This window comes from Oscarella lobularis, chromosome 18 (genome assembly GCF_947507565.1).
Source record: "Oscarella lobularis chromosome 18, ooOscLobu1.1, whole genome shotgun sequence".
Lineage (NCBI taxonomy): Eukaryota > Metazoa > Porifera > Homoscleromorpha > Homosclerophorida > Oscarellidae > Oscarella > Oscarella lobularis.
The window spans coordinates 79841-94996 of record NC_089192.1 but is presented as its reverse complement, the minus strand read 5'-3'; the positions used below and the strand labels follow the sequence as shown (position 1 = coordinate 94996).

At 40.8% G+C, this 15156-nt stretch overlaps 6 protein-coding genes and 1 long non-coding RNA gene across 10 annotated transcripts; 5 read left to right on the top strand and 2 right to left on the bottom strand.

The window, feature by feature from the left end:
• Positions 1-225: 225 nt before the first annotated feature.
• Positions 226-2798, top strand: LOC136197997 (NADH dehydrogenase [ubiquinone] flavoprotein 1, mitochondrial-like). The gene is made up of 17 exons (XM_065987899.1): positions 226-374; positions 422-448; positions 501-569; positions 625-721; positions 774-959; positions 1010-1074; positions 1263-1367; positions 1416-1485; positions 1543-1598; positions 1658-1723; positions 1778-1880; positions 1935-1998; positions 2055-2145; positions 2194-2311; positions 2372-2412; positions 2466-2534; positions 2589-2798. Exons 1-17 carry the CDS (start codon positions 294-296, stop codon positions 2673-2675), a joined length of 1395 nt encoding a protein of 464 aa, XP_065843971.1. The 5' UTR covers positions 226-293; the 3' UTR covers positions 2676-2798.
• On the top strand, positions 2780-7064 carry LOC136197995 (protein argonaute-2-like). The gene is made up of 24 exons (XM_065987897.1): positions 2780-2879; positions 3027-3136; positions 3191-3246; positions 3345-3688; positions 3738-3794; positions 3848-4130; positions 4194-4319; positions 4372-4453; positions 4512-4598; positions 4650-4713; positions 4764-4835; positions 4890-4937; positions 4991-5110; positions 5167-5297; positions 5349-5445; positions 5500-5587; positions 5633-5792; positions 5853-5946; positions 5993-6061; positions 6115-6240; positions 6292-6426; positions 6475-6576; positions 6624-6820; positions 6877-7064. The coding sequence occupies exons 1-24, from the start codon at positions 2850-2852 to the stop codon at positions 6962-6964; spliced, it is 2766 nt and encodes a 921-aa protein (XP_065843969.1). The 5' UTR covers positions 2780-2849; the 3' UTR covers positions 6965-7064.
• On the bottom strand, positions 7004-7535 carry LOC136198001 (chromatin accessibility complex protein 1-like). Its single transcript, XM_065987904.1, has 3 exons — positions 7351-7535; positions 7234-7303; positions 7004-7187 (listed from the first exon to the last, which is right to left on the bottom strand). Exons 1-3 carry the CDS (start codon positions 7525-7527, stop codon positions 7057-7059), a joined length of 378 nt encoding a protein of 125 aa, XP_065843976.1. The 5' UTR covers positions 7528-7535; the 3' UTR covers positions 7004-7056.
• Positions 7530-8696, top strand: LOC136197999 (endoribonuclease LACTB2-like). Its single transcript, XM_065987902.1, has 4 exons — positions 7530-8043; positions 8097-8321; positions 8388-8469; positions 8514-8696. Exons 1-4 carry the CDS (start codon positions 7549-7551, stop codon positions 8573-8575), a joined length of 864 nt encoding a protein of 287 aa, XP_065843974.1. The 5' UTR covers positions 7530-7548; the 3' UTR covers positions 8576-8696.
• Positions 8697-8755: 59 nt separating this feature from the next.
• On the top strand, positions 8756-9256 carry LOC136198117 (pancreas transcription factor 1 subunit alpha-like). The gene has a single exon (XM_065988033.1). It carries the CDS (start codon positions 8756-8758, stop codon positions 9254-9256), a length of 501 nt encoding a protein of 166 aa, XP_065844105.1.
• A 157-nt stretch (positions 9257-9413) lies between these two features.
• Positions 9414-14491, top strand: LOC136198259 (serine/threonine-protein kinase 31-like). Of its 4 annotated transcripts, none has more exons than XM_065988171.1 (33): positions 9414-9555; positions 9638-9741; positions 9788-9872; positions 9943-9971; positions 10032-10095; positions 10142-10195; positions 10255-10350; positions 10405-10476; positions 10527-10676; positions 10726-10789; positions 10844-10923; positions 10975-11002; positions 11054-11106; positions 11159-11218; positions 11276-11319; positions 11381-11492; positions 11546-11731; positions 11779-11836; positions 11891-11934; positions 11991-12080; positions 12134-12238; positions 12292-12392; positions 12448-12610; positions 12660-12686; positions 12740-12808; positions 12862-12933; positions 12985-13104; positions 13235-13342; positions 13398-13481; positions 13529-13693; positions 13751-13855; positions 13903-14028; positions 14082-14491. In XM_065988171.1, the coding sequence occupies exons 1-33, from the start codon at positions 9481-9483 to the stop codon at positions 14280-14282; spliced, it is 2994 nt and encodes a 997-aa protein (XP_065844243.1). In that variant the 5' UTR covers positions 9414-9480; the 3' UTR covers positions 14283-14491. The 4 variants fall into 4 exon arrangements, with proteins under 4 accessions (XP_065844243.1, XP_065844244.1, XP_065844241.1 ...); XM_065988172.1 differs by having other exon boundaries at positions 11378-11492; positions 11991-12074; XM_065988169.1 differs by having other exon boundaries at positions 11378-11492.
• LOC136198265 (uncharacterized) lies at positions 14408-15151 on the bottom strand. Its single transcript, XR_010672711.1, has 5 exons — positions 15072-15151; positions 14960-15011; positions 14826-14908; positions 14692-14778; positions 14408-14645 (listed from the first exon to the last, which is right to left on the bottom strand). It is a non-coding gene; the product is annotated as an uncharacterized lncRNA (long non-coding RNA).
• Between the last annotated feature and the right edge of the window lie 5 nt (positions 15152-15156).

Below are 15156 nucleotides of genomic sequence, written 5' to 3'. Positions count from 1 at the left end.
GTGAGACTTTATATAGGTGATCGCTAGTAGATTCCTACCACTGCAACTTTTCGGCGCAAAAAAGTCGTCCGTTTCCGTTCTTCTTCCTTTCAGCGACATTTTCGAAAAGTGGAGGCAATTTCTGCTGGTGAATAACGATTCGCGACGCAATATTTAAGCAAATACAGCAAAAAATAAAAATTCAGTCAAAAAGCCGAATAATTAGATTATACGGGTGCTCTTTAGAACACGTCCCGGATAGGACCATAGCGTTGTCACGCTTATCGTCGTTTTCTAGCGACACGAACATTGCAATGGCTCTCGTTCGCTCGATAGTTCGTCATTCGTGTCGCTTTCGAGCATTTCCGCGCTTTCTTTCGACGGAAACAGCAGAGGTAAGCGTTGCTATGCGAAACGGCCATCGATAATCGATTTCATTCAGTCGAAACGATCTTACGGAAGTCTTAAGGTATCGTTCTTGCCTTTTGAAATTACAGAAACGTCTAAACGAAACGAAATAGGACGATGATCGTATTTTTACGAATCTTTACGGAAGACACGATTGGAAATTGAAAGGAGCCATGCAAAGAGTTTGATAAAAAAACGCGCGAAAATTAGAAAAAAATTTGATATTTAATTTTTTAGGGAGATTGGTACAAAACAAAAGAAATCGTCGAAAAAGGCGCCGATTGGATATTGGGAGAAATTAAAAAATCGGGATTAAGAGGAAGGGGCGGAGCCGGTAACAAGAAGAAAAAAAAGTTGCTACAATGATAAATAATATCATCATGAAGGATTTCCATCCGGACTGAAGTGGAGTTTCATGAACAAACCTTCGGACGGACGTCCCAAGTATTTGGTTGTCAATGCCGACGAAGGAGAGCCGGGAACTTGCAAGGATCGAGAAATCATGAGACACGATCCTCATAAATTAGTCGAAGGATGTCTCGTCGCAGGAGCAGCAATGGGAGCGAGAGCCGGTAATTAAATTAATTAATTAAATTAATTAATATTAATAAATGATTAATAGCTTATATTTACATTCGCGGAGAATTCTACAATGAAGCGTCCAACATGCAAGTTGCTATTCATGAGGTAAATTCATCGTTTATTTATTTATTATATCTGTTGCCATGGTGATAATGATGATGATGATAAAATATCTACGTGAAATTAATATTGATGATGTTTCAATAGTTTCAGTCTTGTCTGACATATATGTTAATTAATCATAATTGATTGATTTTTTGTGTGTGTGTATCTTATGAATTTTTTTGTGATAGGCCTATGCCAAGGGTCTGATTGGCCGAAACGCTTGTGGGAGTGGCTATGATTTTGACGTGTTTATGCATCGCGGAGCAGGAGCCTATATATGCGGAGAAGAAACTGTATATCACGTGACATCTATTAATAATAGAATTAAATCTCTTGTCTAGGCTCTCATTGAAAGTCTTGAAGGAAAGCAAGGAAAGCCGAGACTGAAGCCTCCCTTTCCAGCTGACGTCGGTATAATTACAATCATCAATAAATCAATAATTAAAATTAATTTAATTACATCGCAAGGCGTATTTGGCTGTCCAACGACTGTAGCCAATGTAGAAACAGTGGCCGTTGCACCGGTTTTAAAAAAATTAGACATTGTGTGTTTGCTATATTTGGGGGTGTGGTTACTTTTTAGGCAATTTGTCGTCGTGGCGGGGATTGGTTTGCTTCATTTGGACGAAAGAGAAACGAAGGAACGAAGGTAAGAAAATAATAATTTTTTTGTAGGAGGTCCACTCACTGTGTGTACGTGTAGCTATTTTGCATTTCTGGTCACGTGAATGCTCCCTGCACCGTCGAAGAAGAAATGTCAATTCCGTTGAGAGAGCTCATAGAACGACACGCGGGAGGAGTCATAGGTAATAGATTAAATAATTCGTTTATTTAATGAAAATACGGAGGGGGCGTGTCAGGTGGGTGGGACAATTTGAAGGCCGTCATTCCGGGAGGATCATCCACACCAATGATACCAAAGAGGTATATACGTACAAACCACGTGACTAATAGAATAATATAGTTTTATACATACAAAGTGTCTGTGATGACGTTGCTATGGATTTTGATGCTTTGGTCTCTGTCAAATCAGGACTAGGCACAGCTGCTGTCATTGTTATGAATAAACAGGTAGGTACCTAGAGAAATTCTATAAATAACTTTATTTTATTTTTTCAGGCTGACGTCATTCGGTGCATTTCTCGTCTTATTGAATTTTATAAGCATGAGAGCTGTGGCCAGTGTACTCCCTGTCGAGAGGGAATGGGTTGGATGAATAAAATAATGAAGAGATTTGGTAGTGAAATAAATATTTTGTGTGTTTTTCGAATTACGTTCAATTATGTTGGGAATTTAGTGGAAGGAAATGCGATGCCAGATGAAATTGATATGATTGAGGTAAGTCACGTGAGCATAGATTCCCTGAAGAAGAGATAATTGGATTATTATAGGAGTTGAGCTATCAGATCGAAGGCCATACAATTTGCGCTTTGGGTGATGGAGCTGCTTGGCCAGTACAGGTAATTAATTAATTAATTAATTAATTAATTGATTTCACGTGAGAGCGATTTTAGGGTCTCGTTCGTCATTTTCGATCTGATATTATTGATCGCATCGAAAAGTATCGCGACGAAGAGAGAAAAAAAGCCGCACTCGCCTAATCGCGATGGAGTCTCGTGCACGCACGCGTACAGTTGTAAAGGATAGCGCGCGTCGCCTCTTTTGTCTCGCGAGAAAAAAATTTGTCACCTCGTAAGAACCCGGATACATCTGCCATCCCGCCAGTCGCACGTCTTACGTTACGCCGCGTGCCACCACTTGAGGAGCGAAAAAAAATGTCTTATCGAGGAAATCGAGGAAATCAGGTAGAGTGAATCGATCGATTAATCATTCGCGCCCGCGCGCGCGCGCGCACAAAGAGAAGCCAGCGCGTGACGCGTTGTAGCAAAATATCGACCAATAAGGCGTCGACCTCTTCTCTCAACGACTTCAACGGCCTTTTTCTCGTCTAGAAAAGCGACGATCGGAGTCGAAGACCGCCGCCACCGCCGCCACAGCCTCCGCGATCGCAGCCTCCGCCTCCGCCTCCTCCTCCTCCTCCTCCTCCAAGTTCTCGCAAGAGGTCGCCTCCTCTTTCGCCTTTTCTCACGTCTTCCCTATCGGTCTTTTCTCTCAGGCGCGCTCAGCTCTCGCCAACGCAAGGAAAAATCGCGAAGGAAGAACCTCGAAGCGGTAAATGTGAAAGGGGGCCCCCTTAGCTTTTGTGGACCATGCGCTCGACATACGGGCGCTTTTTGCTTTTGAATTGGTTGCTATGGCCGCTGTTGTAGCTTCTCATAGCCCGGATATGCCGAACGTGGGCGGAACTTTGCCCAAAGCGGAAGCGCAACAGCAACAGCAACAAAGTACCCAATTTGTTGCAAGACCCGGATATGGTTCTTTGGGCCGACAGCTGCAATTGAAATCAAACCGATTTCGACTTCGATTGCCCAGAATGACGTATTTTCATTATCACGTGTCAATCAATCCGGAAATGGCACAGGCTGCGAGTACCAAAGTGGTTGTTGCCCTTGGCAACGTATATAGAAATGAATTGGGCGGGGCACTTCCGGTTTATGACGGAAAAGCCAATATGTTCACAGCGAGACAATTGCCTTTGGGAGGAGAACAGGAAGTGAGGTCGTAAATCAATAAATAAATGATTAATTAAGGGTCACGTGTAGAGAAAATGGGAATTGTCAGTGAAACTTGATCCGAGAAGACCAGAGAAAAAATTCCAGGCATCAATTTCTAATAATAATTGGTACTAATTAATTATTAATTTTTCCTCAAGGTTTCAGTGAAATTGGTTGCCACACTGGACGTATCAAAGTTGCAAGATGCAATTGATGGCAGAATCACGGAAATTCCGCACAACGTTCTCCAAGCCCTAGAAGTGATCATGCACATGTCAGCATCATTAAAAATGATAGCGGTGGGCCGATCCTTCTTTCCCTCCCCCGAAACGGGATCCCTCTTGGGACGACCCGTTGATCTGGGTCAAGGTTGCGAGCTTTGGTTTGGATATCACATGAGTGTCAAGCCATCCATGTGGGCAGCTGATATCAATATTGACAGTGACAAATAATTAATCATATTGATTATTTATTTATTTATTTATTTATTTATTTATTTCTTAGTGGCTGCTACTGCGTTCTATAAGGAACAGGAAGTGCTGGAATTTTTAGCGCAGAGTTTGAATTTTGATTCGCTGCCGAGATATTTGTCTGATCAGCAGAGAAATCAATTCAATAAGGAGATGAAAGGTATTTAATTAATTAATTAATCAATTGATTAATTAATTATTGATTTTTTAAGGAATGAGAGTGGAGTCAACTCACATGCTCAAGAGAAAGTATCGCGTCAACAAAGTCACAGTCGAATCCGCTGCTCACCTGACGTAATAATGTTAATTTAATTAATAGTATTGATTATTTATTTTGGGATCCCGGATGTAGTTTTCCTGTTGAAAGGGAAGGAGGAGGAGGAGGGACGGAATGTTCCGTTGCATCTTACTTTGAACAGAAATACAATGTTCGCTTGAGGTCACGTGATAATATGACGTAATACAGTTTGTATTTATTGTTTTCTTATAGGTTCCCGGATTTGCCTTGCCTTCACGTGGGTCCCGAAAAGAACACAATTTATTTGCCATTGGAAGTGAGAAAGAGACTCGTTATAGGTATTAATTTTATTGATATCAATACTAGGTTTGCAGAATTGCTAGTGGACAACGCTGCGTCAAAACCCTCGGAGACAAGCAAAAAGCAGACATGATCAAAGTGAGAAAAATAGCACGTGACTTCATAATCATTATTGATTTTTTAAATATAAAGAATACCGCAAAGCCAGCTTTTGAAAGAGAAGCTACAATCAGAGACATAGTAAAATAGATAGATTAATATATGTCACGTGATCTATTTATTATTATTTTCAGGTGTCCAAAGCTGGTTTTGGCGTGGATGCTTATTTGAAGGAATTTAGATTGCAAGTGGATCCGAGAATGTGCGAATTGGAGGGAAGAATTTTGCCCGCACCTGAAATGGTCTTTGGCCAGGTAAATATCAATCAATGAGATTAGTATTGATTGATTGATTTCTATTATTAATTTAGAATCGTACTATGCTTATTGATAAGGGCCAATGGGATATGAGACAGAAGTCATTTTGCAAAGGAGTTGAAATCCAATCTTATGCCATTCTTGTTTTTGTGCCAAAAAGACAATTCGACGACAGAGCCATTGGGTACCAAATCTCAATAAATCAATAGTTAATAATTTTAAATTATATGCATAGGAGATTTGCGTCACAATTTCAGAGAATTGGACGAGAATTGGGTATTTCCGTTTGTGGTCGTCCTTCCATGGTCGACTATGGCTACAATGCTGATGACGTCAGTAATTAAAAATTGAGGTGACGTCATCACTTTATTTTTTATGCGCAACAGGCAAATCGTCTTTTCAATATGGTGATGTCACGTGTTCCTAATCTGAATTTGATTGTTGTGATATCGAATCTGGATAAATACGTCTATGGTATAATCAAATATTGTTGTTATTTATCTATATATTATTGAGTAGCTGAGATCAAGAGACTTGGAGACATGACGGCTGGAATTGCCACACAATTCATCAAAGCCAAAAACGCTCAAGAATGCAAACCCCAAGTTCTCTCCAACATCTTCCTCAAGATTAATATCAAACTCGGCGGCGTCAACAGCAAAGTTGCACCACAAATAAGGTAGATGACCCTTTAAGTACTTCCGGAACAGTAGATATCAATCAATCAATCACCTCCTAGAGTTCCAATTATGAAATCACCCGTCATTTTTTTGGGAGCGGATGTCAGTCATCCGGGACCTGGATACCGTGACGAAAAACCCTCACTTGCTTCAGTAAATAGTCACGTGTTTATTTTAATTAATTAATTAATTTAATTAGATTGTTGGAAGTATGAATGAACACGGAAATCAATACAGAGCAAAGGTTTCTATTCAGACAAGTCGAGAAGTAATAATTTATTAATTAATTAATTAATCTCAAAAAGTTGGATTATTTCTTAGGAAATCATTTTGGGTGCATCTGCCATGACGAAAGCGCTTCTCATTGATTTCTACCGCATGACGCGAGTCAAACCCCAGCGAATCGTCTTTTACAGAGACGGAGTCAGCGATGGGCAATTTGAAGCAGTAAGTCAATAATTAATTAATTAATTAATAGTATCTCTTATCGTGGTGGAGGTTTTGAATGCGGAATTGAGAGCAATTAAAATGGCTTGTCGTGACTTGGAAGTTGGCTATGAGCCAGGTATTACGTTTGTCGTCGTTCAAAAGAGACATCACACTCGCTTGTTTGCAAAAAACCGATCTGATCAAGTCAGTTAGAAAAAAAAAGAGGGAATCTTTTAATTTAATTTAATTAAGGTCGGAAGATCCGGGAATGTTCCTCCGGGAACAGTCGTTGACAAATCCATTGTTCACCCAAAGGAAAATGATTTCTATCTCTGCAGTCAATTCGGAATACAGGTAATTAATATTATTAATTAATTAATATCATCTATTGTTTTTCTTAGGGTACAAGCCGCCCTTCTCATTATCACGTTCTTTGGGATGAGAATAGGTTCAGTGCTAATGATATTCAATTGCTTACGTATCACCTTTGCTACATGTACTCGCGTTGCAATCGCTCCGTCTCCATTCCCGCGCCTGTCTATTATGCTGATTTGGCTGCTTCTCGCGCCGCACAGCATATTGAATCCGATCCTTCTCTGTTAGTCTCATCTCCTTAGCAACCGCCGCAGATTTTTCTAATTGTTTTTTTTCTAGTGGAGTAATTCGCGCAAATGCAGACGGGACTATTCCCACGTGGATGGAGTTGAAGACCCACGAAAAGTCATTCATGTATTTCGCCTAATCATCATTAGAAAGAAAGAAAGACAGAGACACAAAAGAGTTGAGTTGAGTTATTTCTGTTTATTGATAGAGATGTTATAAGAAAGCAGAGTTTTATTGACTTCCGCCTCCTCCTCCTCCGAGTCCTTTGCTCTTTAGGGATGCCAAATAGTCGCTTGCTTTCACTTTCTTTGGAACGATTTCTGCTAGAAACTTGAGATGAGTTTTCGACGTCACAAGGTCAGCTGAGAAAATAGTATATAAATTAATCAATATTAGTTATAATCATACATAGGTCTTTGTATTCGAGAAGGCCCTTTTGATTGTACGACTCTTTTACTAGATACGCAACAAAGCATTCCTGTACAAGTAAAATTAGTATTTTTCTTTGTGACATGCGTACTGTACCGTTGCTTTAGCAACAGCGAGAGTTGCGTCTTGCCCTATTTGTCCCGATTCCTGCGACGATTTCATTATGCTTCGGACTCGAGTCAACGGAATGCCGCGAGCTGCAAGCTGTTGCTGCTGTTGCAGTTGCAACTGCTGTTTGTCCGTTGTTCCCGACGACGAAACTTCGGCTGCCATACTTTCACCTTAACGTGCGCTATGCTGACGACTTTGCCGAACGTCGAACGTCTTTCGGCTCGCGTCGTACGCATTCTCGGCCTCAATCCGGGCCCGTTTACACTCCAAGGCACCAACACGTATCTCGTCGGAACGGGATCGAAGCGAATTCTCATCGATACGGGCGAAGGAAAAGAAGACTACACGTCCCTTCTAAAAGACGTCCTAAAAAGACACGGAAACATCGCAATTCAAGAGATTCTGCTCACGCATTGGCACCAAGATCACGTCGGCGGCGTGGAAGCCGTACAAAAGCTAGCCACGCCCCCGCAAACAACGACGACGCGAAAATATCCACGTGACGTCGACGCGATACGCGGATTCGTCGAAATCAAAGACGGCGACGTCTATCGGACCGAAGGCGCGACGCTTCGCGCACTTTTTACGCCCGGTCACACAATCGATCACGTGTCATTTTTATTACATGAAGAAAATTCCCTATTCTCAGGCGATTGCATTCTCGGCGAAGGAACAGCCGTAAGAATAAATTATTTATATATATATTTATATATTTATTTATTTTTGGGGAGGTTTTCACCGATTTGTATGATTTAATGAAATCGTTGCGTCGTCTTGACGACGTGAACGCGTCCCGGATATACCCGGGTCACGGTCCCGTCGTCGAGCGCGCGCGCGAAAAAATCAGGGATTATATCGATCATAGGATGATGCGCGAAAGGCAAATAGAGAGCGCATTGACAAAGGAAGGCACGAGAACTTACTCGGCAATGGACCTCGTTAAATCTATTTATGTGGTAAATGACTCTTCCCCTGCTGTGAGATGATATGACCACGCCCATCTCTTTTGTTTACCATATAAGGATACGCCTGAGTATTTGCATCAGGCCGCCGTAGGCAATGTTTTGCATCATCTATCGAAATTAGAGAAAGAGGGAAAGATAGGTACTTCGTATCTACAGTCTTCTTAGTGACGTCATTACATATAGAGCGAATGGGTGATGGTGATGATGGTGACGATGTGAAGTGGAAGTGGGCGGCTAAGTTGTAAGCATTCTATGTCCCTTTGTTCTCTAGAATTTCCGTTGAGATAAGGCTATTATTCAATATTCACCTACTCGGGTGACACGCCCCCCCGTTCCCTAACTAAATTTGATTTTGTGCACACACTTTCCTTTATTCTCTCGCTCGCTTTCTCGCTCTCTGCGCGTTTTTGCAATATACTAATACTATGACGACGTCCGAAGAAGAGATGAGTGCTGAGAGGGAGTTCTTAGCCGCTGTGAGAGCGGCGAGAAAGCGCGCCACGTGGCGCGAACATCGTCGCGTCAGTCAACTCAACGAAGCGTTCGAGAACTTGAAGCGCCACCTTCCCTTCATTCCGCGCGATTCGCGAGTTTCCAAGAAGACGATCGTCGAATTGGCGATCGGTTACATACATCAGCTCAAGTGTCAGCTTCGACGAGACGATGGAGAGGAAGGAGACGTCGAAGGGAGAGCAGAATCGTCGCCGTCTTCGTCGCAGCAGCTGCTCGCTGTTCCTACGACATCTGGCGTGCCGACATGGACGCCCCCACTTCCAGCGATTACGACTGCATTCGATTGCTACACTACTACTACTGCATATAGGAGTTCGTCTTCTCCTCAGAGCGATTCCCTATCATGTCAGTGTCTTGGTGTGGAGGCGGTGGCGACCACGCCCCCGTTTCCGTTTGCAGCCGACGACCACTAAAGACAAGTTGTACTCTACGCGTAATCGCGTCGTGTCTCTGAGCAATTATGCACGTTTTTGTGAATAAACGAGACTCAAACGAGCGTGTCCATGCCGCCGCGTCATCACGACGACGACGACGACGACGTCATCGTACGCACGCACGCAACTACGCACGCGCGGATCCTATTGGCTCGTCCTCCGACCGCGTGCTCACCTCGCAGTCTCACGCCTTGTAGCGAATCATGAGTGCAAGCGAAGGAAAGCTCGAATCGGGATTCGATCTGCGCGTGGGGAATCTCTCCGTGGATGTTCGCAAGGTACGTGAGGGATGGGAGGGGGCCCCCGGGCCCCCCCCCATGGGAATACTCGACGATGATTGGACGACTGCTAAAATTATAGAACGACGTTCTTCGACTCGTCGAAGAACACGCCAAGGTGTCGTCGATCAATCACTATGCGCTTACATCGAAGGACAAACGTCAAGGACGCACTACTGGCTACGCGTACGTAAAAAACAGCGATCGCGTCGATCGTCGACTTTTTTTTTAGATTCGTACACTTTCCGAACGACGAGGAAGCCGAACGCGCCGAACGCGCGCTCAGTGGAACGATGTTTTTTGGAAGACTTCTCCAGGTGCGTGAGAGGACCCCTCCCACGCACCCGCGGCGCCTTCTCATTGGTTCTCGTATTTCTTTCATACTAGATCGCTCGCGCTCCGCGTCGTTCCAACAGGTACTAGGATGCGGCGAATGTTTTTATTCGACTACGTGCGAGTGTTATCGTCGTTCGAAGGGGCGAATACCGAAGCGGAACGTCGAGACGCGCGTCTCCCGCGCCGGCGGAACCACCCACAGAGGCACGTGACTTGCACGTGCATAGACGAGTGTACATGTATATTTTAGAAGATGTCGCTTATTATTACGAGCGTGGAGACGGATTGCAGTTTCTGGGCGCAAGTAAGAAAGAAAGATACAATGAAGAAGGAGTTTCTTTTGATTCTCTCTCTTTTTTTTAGGTGTCCAATGATGAGTCGAAATTGCAACAATTACAAAAGTGCTTGAAGTCTTGGTGTCCCAAAACGGCTGCTGTTGGAATCCCGGATGTTGGACAGGTAAAATAGCGTTTTTAATTAATTAATTAATTAATTAATTTTTTAATTGTTTAGATTTATGGTGCCGTTTTTGAAGAAGATTCCAATTGGTATCGTTGTAAATTGATACAGTCCGAAGCGGGAATGGTACTATGACGTCATTAATTACTTAATTTTTTATTAATTTTGTTTTTTAGGACAAAATCATTTACATTGATTACGGAAATGAAATAGAAATCGAATCCGGGAAATTGGTCGAACTTCCGGAATCGTACAGCCAGATTCCGGCGTACGCAAGACGTTATTTTTTGACGGGAATTCAAATTGAGGAGACGCATTTCAAAGAGGTTTGATCGTCATGACGTCATCAAGAGAAAATTTTATTGATTTCATTAGGTGTATGAAATGTTAAAATCAATGATTGGTGACGCCGTTGCGAGCCAATGCTATTTCACACCATGTGAGTAAATTATTGGAATTTGTATATAATAATTAATTAATTAATTAATTAAAGGTGACTTTATACCTTGTATGCTCTTTTCTCATGGTAACAATGTGGCAAGTCAGTTGATTGAGAGAGGACACGCCCACAAGGTAATTAATTAATTGAAATTAATTTAATTAAAATTTATTTGAATTTCTTAGTTGGATCTCACTGCATTTGGTTTGCAAGGTGACTTGTTTCAAATACGTTAATTTAATTAATTTAATTAATTTAATTTAGCCGTACTTTACAAAGTGATGTGGGAAAGAGAAATTTTCCGCAATGAAATCAAGGCATTTAATAGAATACATAATTAAATAAAATTAACTTGTACCATGTGTCTAGAGGGAGAAAAGGTCGAAAGCTTTGTTGCAAACTCAGATGCAGAACGTTATTCCGGAAAAGGTAAATAAATAAATAAATAGAAATAAACAAGTAAGTATAATTTTCTTTTAATTAAAGTTCAACAAATTGGCTGACCTTCTTGCTGAGTTACCATCTCTAAGGTAACGCGAATACATAATCGTATCAAGTAGATATTTATTGATTTGTGTGATGAACAAGGAGAAGTGTGAAGAAACATCTCGATTTATCTGAACATCCACTGGAAAAAGCCTATCAAGTTCTCGTCAATCGAGAAGAAGTCATTGACCTCGATCACATGACCACTCTCAAAGAGGTTCAATATACGAATTTATTTATTTATTTATTTATACTTTCATTTCTTTACAGGTGGAAGGGAAATTGAACGTTTTCACGGAACTTCAGCAAAAGATTGGTTGCTGTGACGACAAGTCCTCATTGGAATCAATGATAAAGAGTCGAGACGAAAGTCGTCTTCAACTTGTCAATTCTCTTCAAGTATTTCTCAATGTCGTCTCTTTGATTTCAATGGACGAGAGATATCAAAAACTACAAGTCACTAATTAAATACAATTAATTAAATAATATAATTAATTCAATAGGAAACGAAGGATCTGTTGATATCTTTCTCAAAAGGATGGAACAGGATTGTTGATCCGGGTATTATTACATTAAATTAAATCATAGTCTTAAATTATTGATTATTAATTTTAGCGCCCACCTTAGAAACGGCATTGAATCGATATCAACAATGGAAGGTAACACACTTGAAACTAATTAAATAATTTTGTAATTAAATACATTATTTGTGAAGGTTTCATGCACGAAAGAATTTGAATCTCTTCCTGAAAAAACGGACGAACTTGTTCACAAATTGAAGACATCAATGACGTCATGGGTAAATGTACGTCACGTGTGCAAAAATCACTAATAAATTTAAGGAGGTTTGTTTTATAGTCACGTGACAGCGAGAGTGAAGCGTCAGAGGAATTCCGTTTCATGGGAAACGCCCATCCCCAATTGCTACAATTGCTGGAGGAAGAAGCCAGAGAATCGCTCAAGGTGAAAAATCATTCATCTTATCATTATTGATTTATTGATTATTGATTTTTTAGTGCATGTCATCCAAAGTTCCGTTCAATGAAGAAATGGAGATAGTGATGCAGGCGTTTCTCACTGCAATTGCAGACGAGCAGAAATCAATAAAACATCTACAGTCAGTCAATACATATTCGAATCAATAAATCAATAATCCTATTTTATTTCTATAGAGATGCTTTGATTCCTCATTACGAGTCGCTTCACTCTGAATTGTCCACGTGGGTTGAAGCTAAACCGGATGTGACGTCAGCTCTTGAGACGTTCAAAACCCTTTGTGAGATTCGAAAGAAAATTTCCATGAAACGAATGGAAATCGAGGAAATGAGTTTCTTTGTAAGAAAGCATCTCAATTATTAATATCAATATCAATATCTGCTTTTAGGTTGAGGAAAATGATGCTATGATTCAAGTGATAGAAATCAATGATAATCAATATTATTCATATTATTTTAATTTTTATAGGCCAAGGAGGAGTTGAATAAGCAAATTGTTCTCCTTCATGAAACCGTTGAAAAGGAGAAAATTCTACTGGTACAACGCGCGATGACCCGATCAGATATTGATTTTTTTAATTTTAATTTTAGACTGATCTTCATGCCCAAGAATTCCCAGAATTGTTCTCCTATCATCCTCAACTTCAGTTATCAGCATTTTTGGTATTGTATTTAATTTTTTTTAATTTTTGTTGTCTATGAAGCGTTGCCTAGGAAACAAAAGGATTGTTTGTTGCACCGGGCCTCGAACTGAGTAACTTTGTCATGAAATGTTTGAAGCCGGGCGGAACTCTCTTCAAAACGGAATATTGTGGAAAACCCGCTCTACTAGAGGTAATTAATTAGATTTATTAATACATACGGGGTTTCTACTCAAATTAATTAATTAATTAATTTGAATTGGTATGGTTTCTTACTCAAAGTAATTAATTAATATTTATATTTACGGGGTTTTTTGTTTTAGTCATTTTCTGGTTTTGAAAGAGGTGGGTCCTTTGAGAAGAGAGTCGTTTCTTATGCCGGTGTTCAACATCCCAATGTCGTTCCTGTCTATTGTATCATGTATCAAAAGGCACGTGACATCTGTAATTAATTAATTAATTAATTAATGAGATTTTTCCCATCAGGATCCTTCTATGGCTATTGTATTGAGCGGATGTCATGAGAATATTGGCTTGGCTTCTTGGCTGGAATCCGACCCTCCAATCAAGGTATATCAATGACGTCGTTATAAATAATAATTATTGATTTTCTTTAGGAGAGAATCTCCGTCGTTTCTGATTGGCTGGAAGGATTGAAGGAAATCCATTCATTGAATTTAATCCACGCCTCCATTTCCACAAATACAATTATCATTGTCAAAGAGGAAGAAAAAGATACAGTGAAGGGATACATTCCCACTTACAATTTCTCACAAACAGATGTAAGAGAAGAAGAAGAAGGAAAAACTCATTTCCCGTATCATGCATGGTGTTGCTAGGCAATGAGAGCTGCATTGCTCCCGGAAGTTCAAGGTGATCCGGGGACTTTTACGGCTATATCCTGGCAATTGGACGTCTATTGCGTGGGAATGTTGGCAGAGAGAGTGAGAAGCAAAATCATATATAATTAGATCAATATTATTTATCTTAGATCTTCAATGGTATCCTTTGTTCTGAGCCACAGGCGTCCGATTTTGTCATGAAAATGGTGAGGAAAAATGCAAAGAGTCGTCCCAGCGTCGCAACACTATTGGAACATCCCTTTCTTGCAAGAAAAGTAAGAAAGAAAATTAATTAATTAATTAATTTAATTATACGGGAATTCTATAGGATGATGATGATGATGATGATGACAAAGAAGAAATCATCAAAGAAGAAGAAAAAGAAGATCATCCTCCCGTTTCCATGGCAGCAACAGGAGAAGCGGAAACTGAAGAATATTTAGATGCCAGCGATTCTCTTCCCGCCACCAAAGACGCCGCCGCCGCCGCTTCCGGATCATGTGACGAACCGGAAGTGACGGAAGAATGATGAAGTCATCATGGCCATGGTTTGTTTTTGTTGAGTTGCGTTCTCAAGTGAGTTCTCTACTAAAACTCTACGTTGATTGATTTTCTCATGTTTTGTCTTCGAATTGGGGAGAGAGATCTGTGGGGGCGGGGCTTGGACGCGTTTATTTCCTTTTTCCGCCGCCTACCTCTCCTAATTCAATGTTTCAAATAATATAGTCTCGGAAAAACGTAGAAAGTCTGATTGTGGGGGGGGGGGGGGGCGTGGTTCACGGGATAAGGAAGCCATCCAAGATCGAAATCGATTTAGAAGCGCCTTAGCACATTCCACGGAACGCGTGACCGCAGTTCGACCAACTCGATTGAAGTCATCACACAACCATTTCTAAAAAAATCAATAAATCAATAATCAATTAAGTAATTAATTCTACTTGGCACGTGAAGTAGTCGACTGTATTGATTCCCCATAGAAAGGGACCTCCGCAAAAAGGACACTTTCTTGCATTTAATATCAATTTCTACACGTGTCTGAGAGGTAAGCAATTAATTAATTAAAAGTATTTACTTTTATAGATGGTTGGAGTACTGATTGGACGTCGAAGCCACTTCGTAGAATCACCCTCACAACCATATCTTGAAGAGAAATTTCTAAATTAAAAAATCAGTAAGTAAAAATGACGTCATAATTTGTAGACTCACTGCTCGTCTCTTTCGAAACGATAGCAAGAATGAAAGGCTTCAAGTGGAGCAGCTAAGAAAAGGTACCTATGTCTTAGGGGGGGGATTAGATAAATATTGTATTATTATTAACCTTTGGTATTTGTCCTGGTCAAATATCCTTTCCAATTCGATCCCCCAGCTATCCATTCATCAAGCCATTGCCCTCTCAACGTCCC

Bases quoted from the DNA above. Each gene is read 5' to 3' on its own strand.
- LOC136197997 (XM_065987899.1), top strand. From the start codon at position 294: ATGGCTCTCGTTCGCTCGATAGTTCGTCATTCGTGTCGCTTTCGAGCA. The intron at 722-773 runs GTAACAAGAAGA...ATCATCATGAAG, and splicing joins AAGAGGAAGGGGCGGAGCCG to GATTTCCATCCGGACTGAAG. The intron at 960-1,009 runs GTAATTAAATTA...AATGATTAATAG, and splicing joins AGCAATGGGAGCGAGAGCCG to CTTATATTTACATTCGCGGA.
- LOC136197995 (XM_065987897.1), top strand. From the start codon at position 2,850: ATGTCTTATCGAGGAAATCGAGGAAATCAG. The intron at 3,137-3,190 runs GTCGCCTCCTCT...CTTTTCTCTCAG, and splicing joins CCTCCAAGTTCTCGCAAGAG to GCGCGCTCAGCTCTCGCCAA. The intron at 4,714-4,763 runs GTGAGAAAGAGA...TATCAATACTAG, and splicing joins CAATTTATTTGCCATTGGAA to GTTTGCAGAATTGCTAGTGG.
- LOC136198001 (XM_065987904.1), bottom strand. From the start codon at position 7,527: ATGGCAGCCGAAGTTTCGTCGTCGGGAACAACGGACAAACAGCAGTTG. The intron at 7,304-7,350 runs GTACAGTACGCA...TTACTTGTACAG, and splicing joins TCGCTGTTGCTAAAGCAACG to GAATGCTTTGTTGCGTATCT. The intron at 7,188-7,233 runs GTATGATTATAA...CTATTTTCTCAG, and splicing joins TCTCGAATACAAAGACCTAT to CTGACCTTGTGACGTCGAAA.
- LOC136197999 (XM_065987902.1), top strand. From the start codon at position 7,549: ATGCTGACGACTTTGCCGAACGTCGAACGTCTTTCGGCTCGCGTCGTA. The intron at 8,322-8,387 runs GTAAATGACTCT...TTACCATATAAG, and splicing joins TCGTTAAATCTATTTATGTG to GATACGCCTGAGTATTTGCA. The intron at 8,470-8,513 runs GTACTTCGTATC...CATTACATATAG, and splicing joins AGAGAAAGAGGGAAAGATAG to AGCGAATGGGTGATGGTGAT.
- LOC136198117 (XM_065988033.1), top strand. From the start codon at position 8,756: ATGACGACGTCCGAAGAAGAGATGAGTGCTGAGAGGGAGTTCTTAGCC.
- LOC136198259 (XM_065988169.1), top strand. From the start codon at position 9,481: ATGAGTGCAAGCGAAGGAAAGCTCGAATCGGGATTCGATCTGCGCGTG. The intron at 10,924-10,974 runs GTAATTAATTAA...TGAATTTCTTAG, and splicing joins AGAGAGGACACGCCCACAAG to TTGGATCTCACTGCATTTGG. The intron at 12,611-12,659 runs GTAAGAAAGCAT...ATCTGCTTTTAG, and splicing joins TCGAGGAAATGAGTTTCTTT to GTTGAGGAAAATGATGCTAT.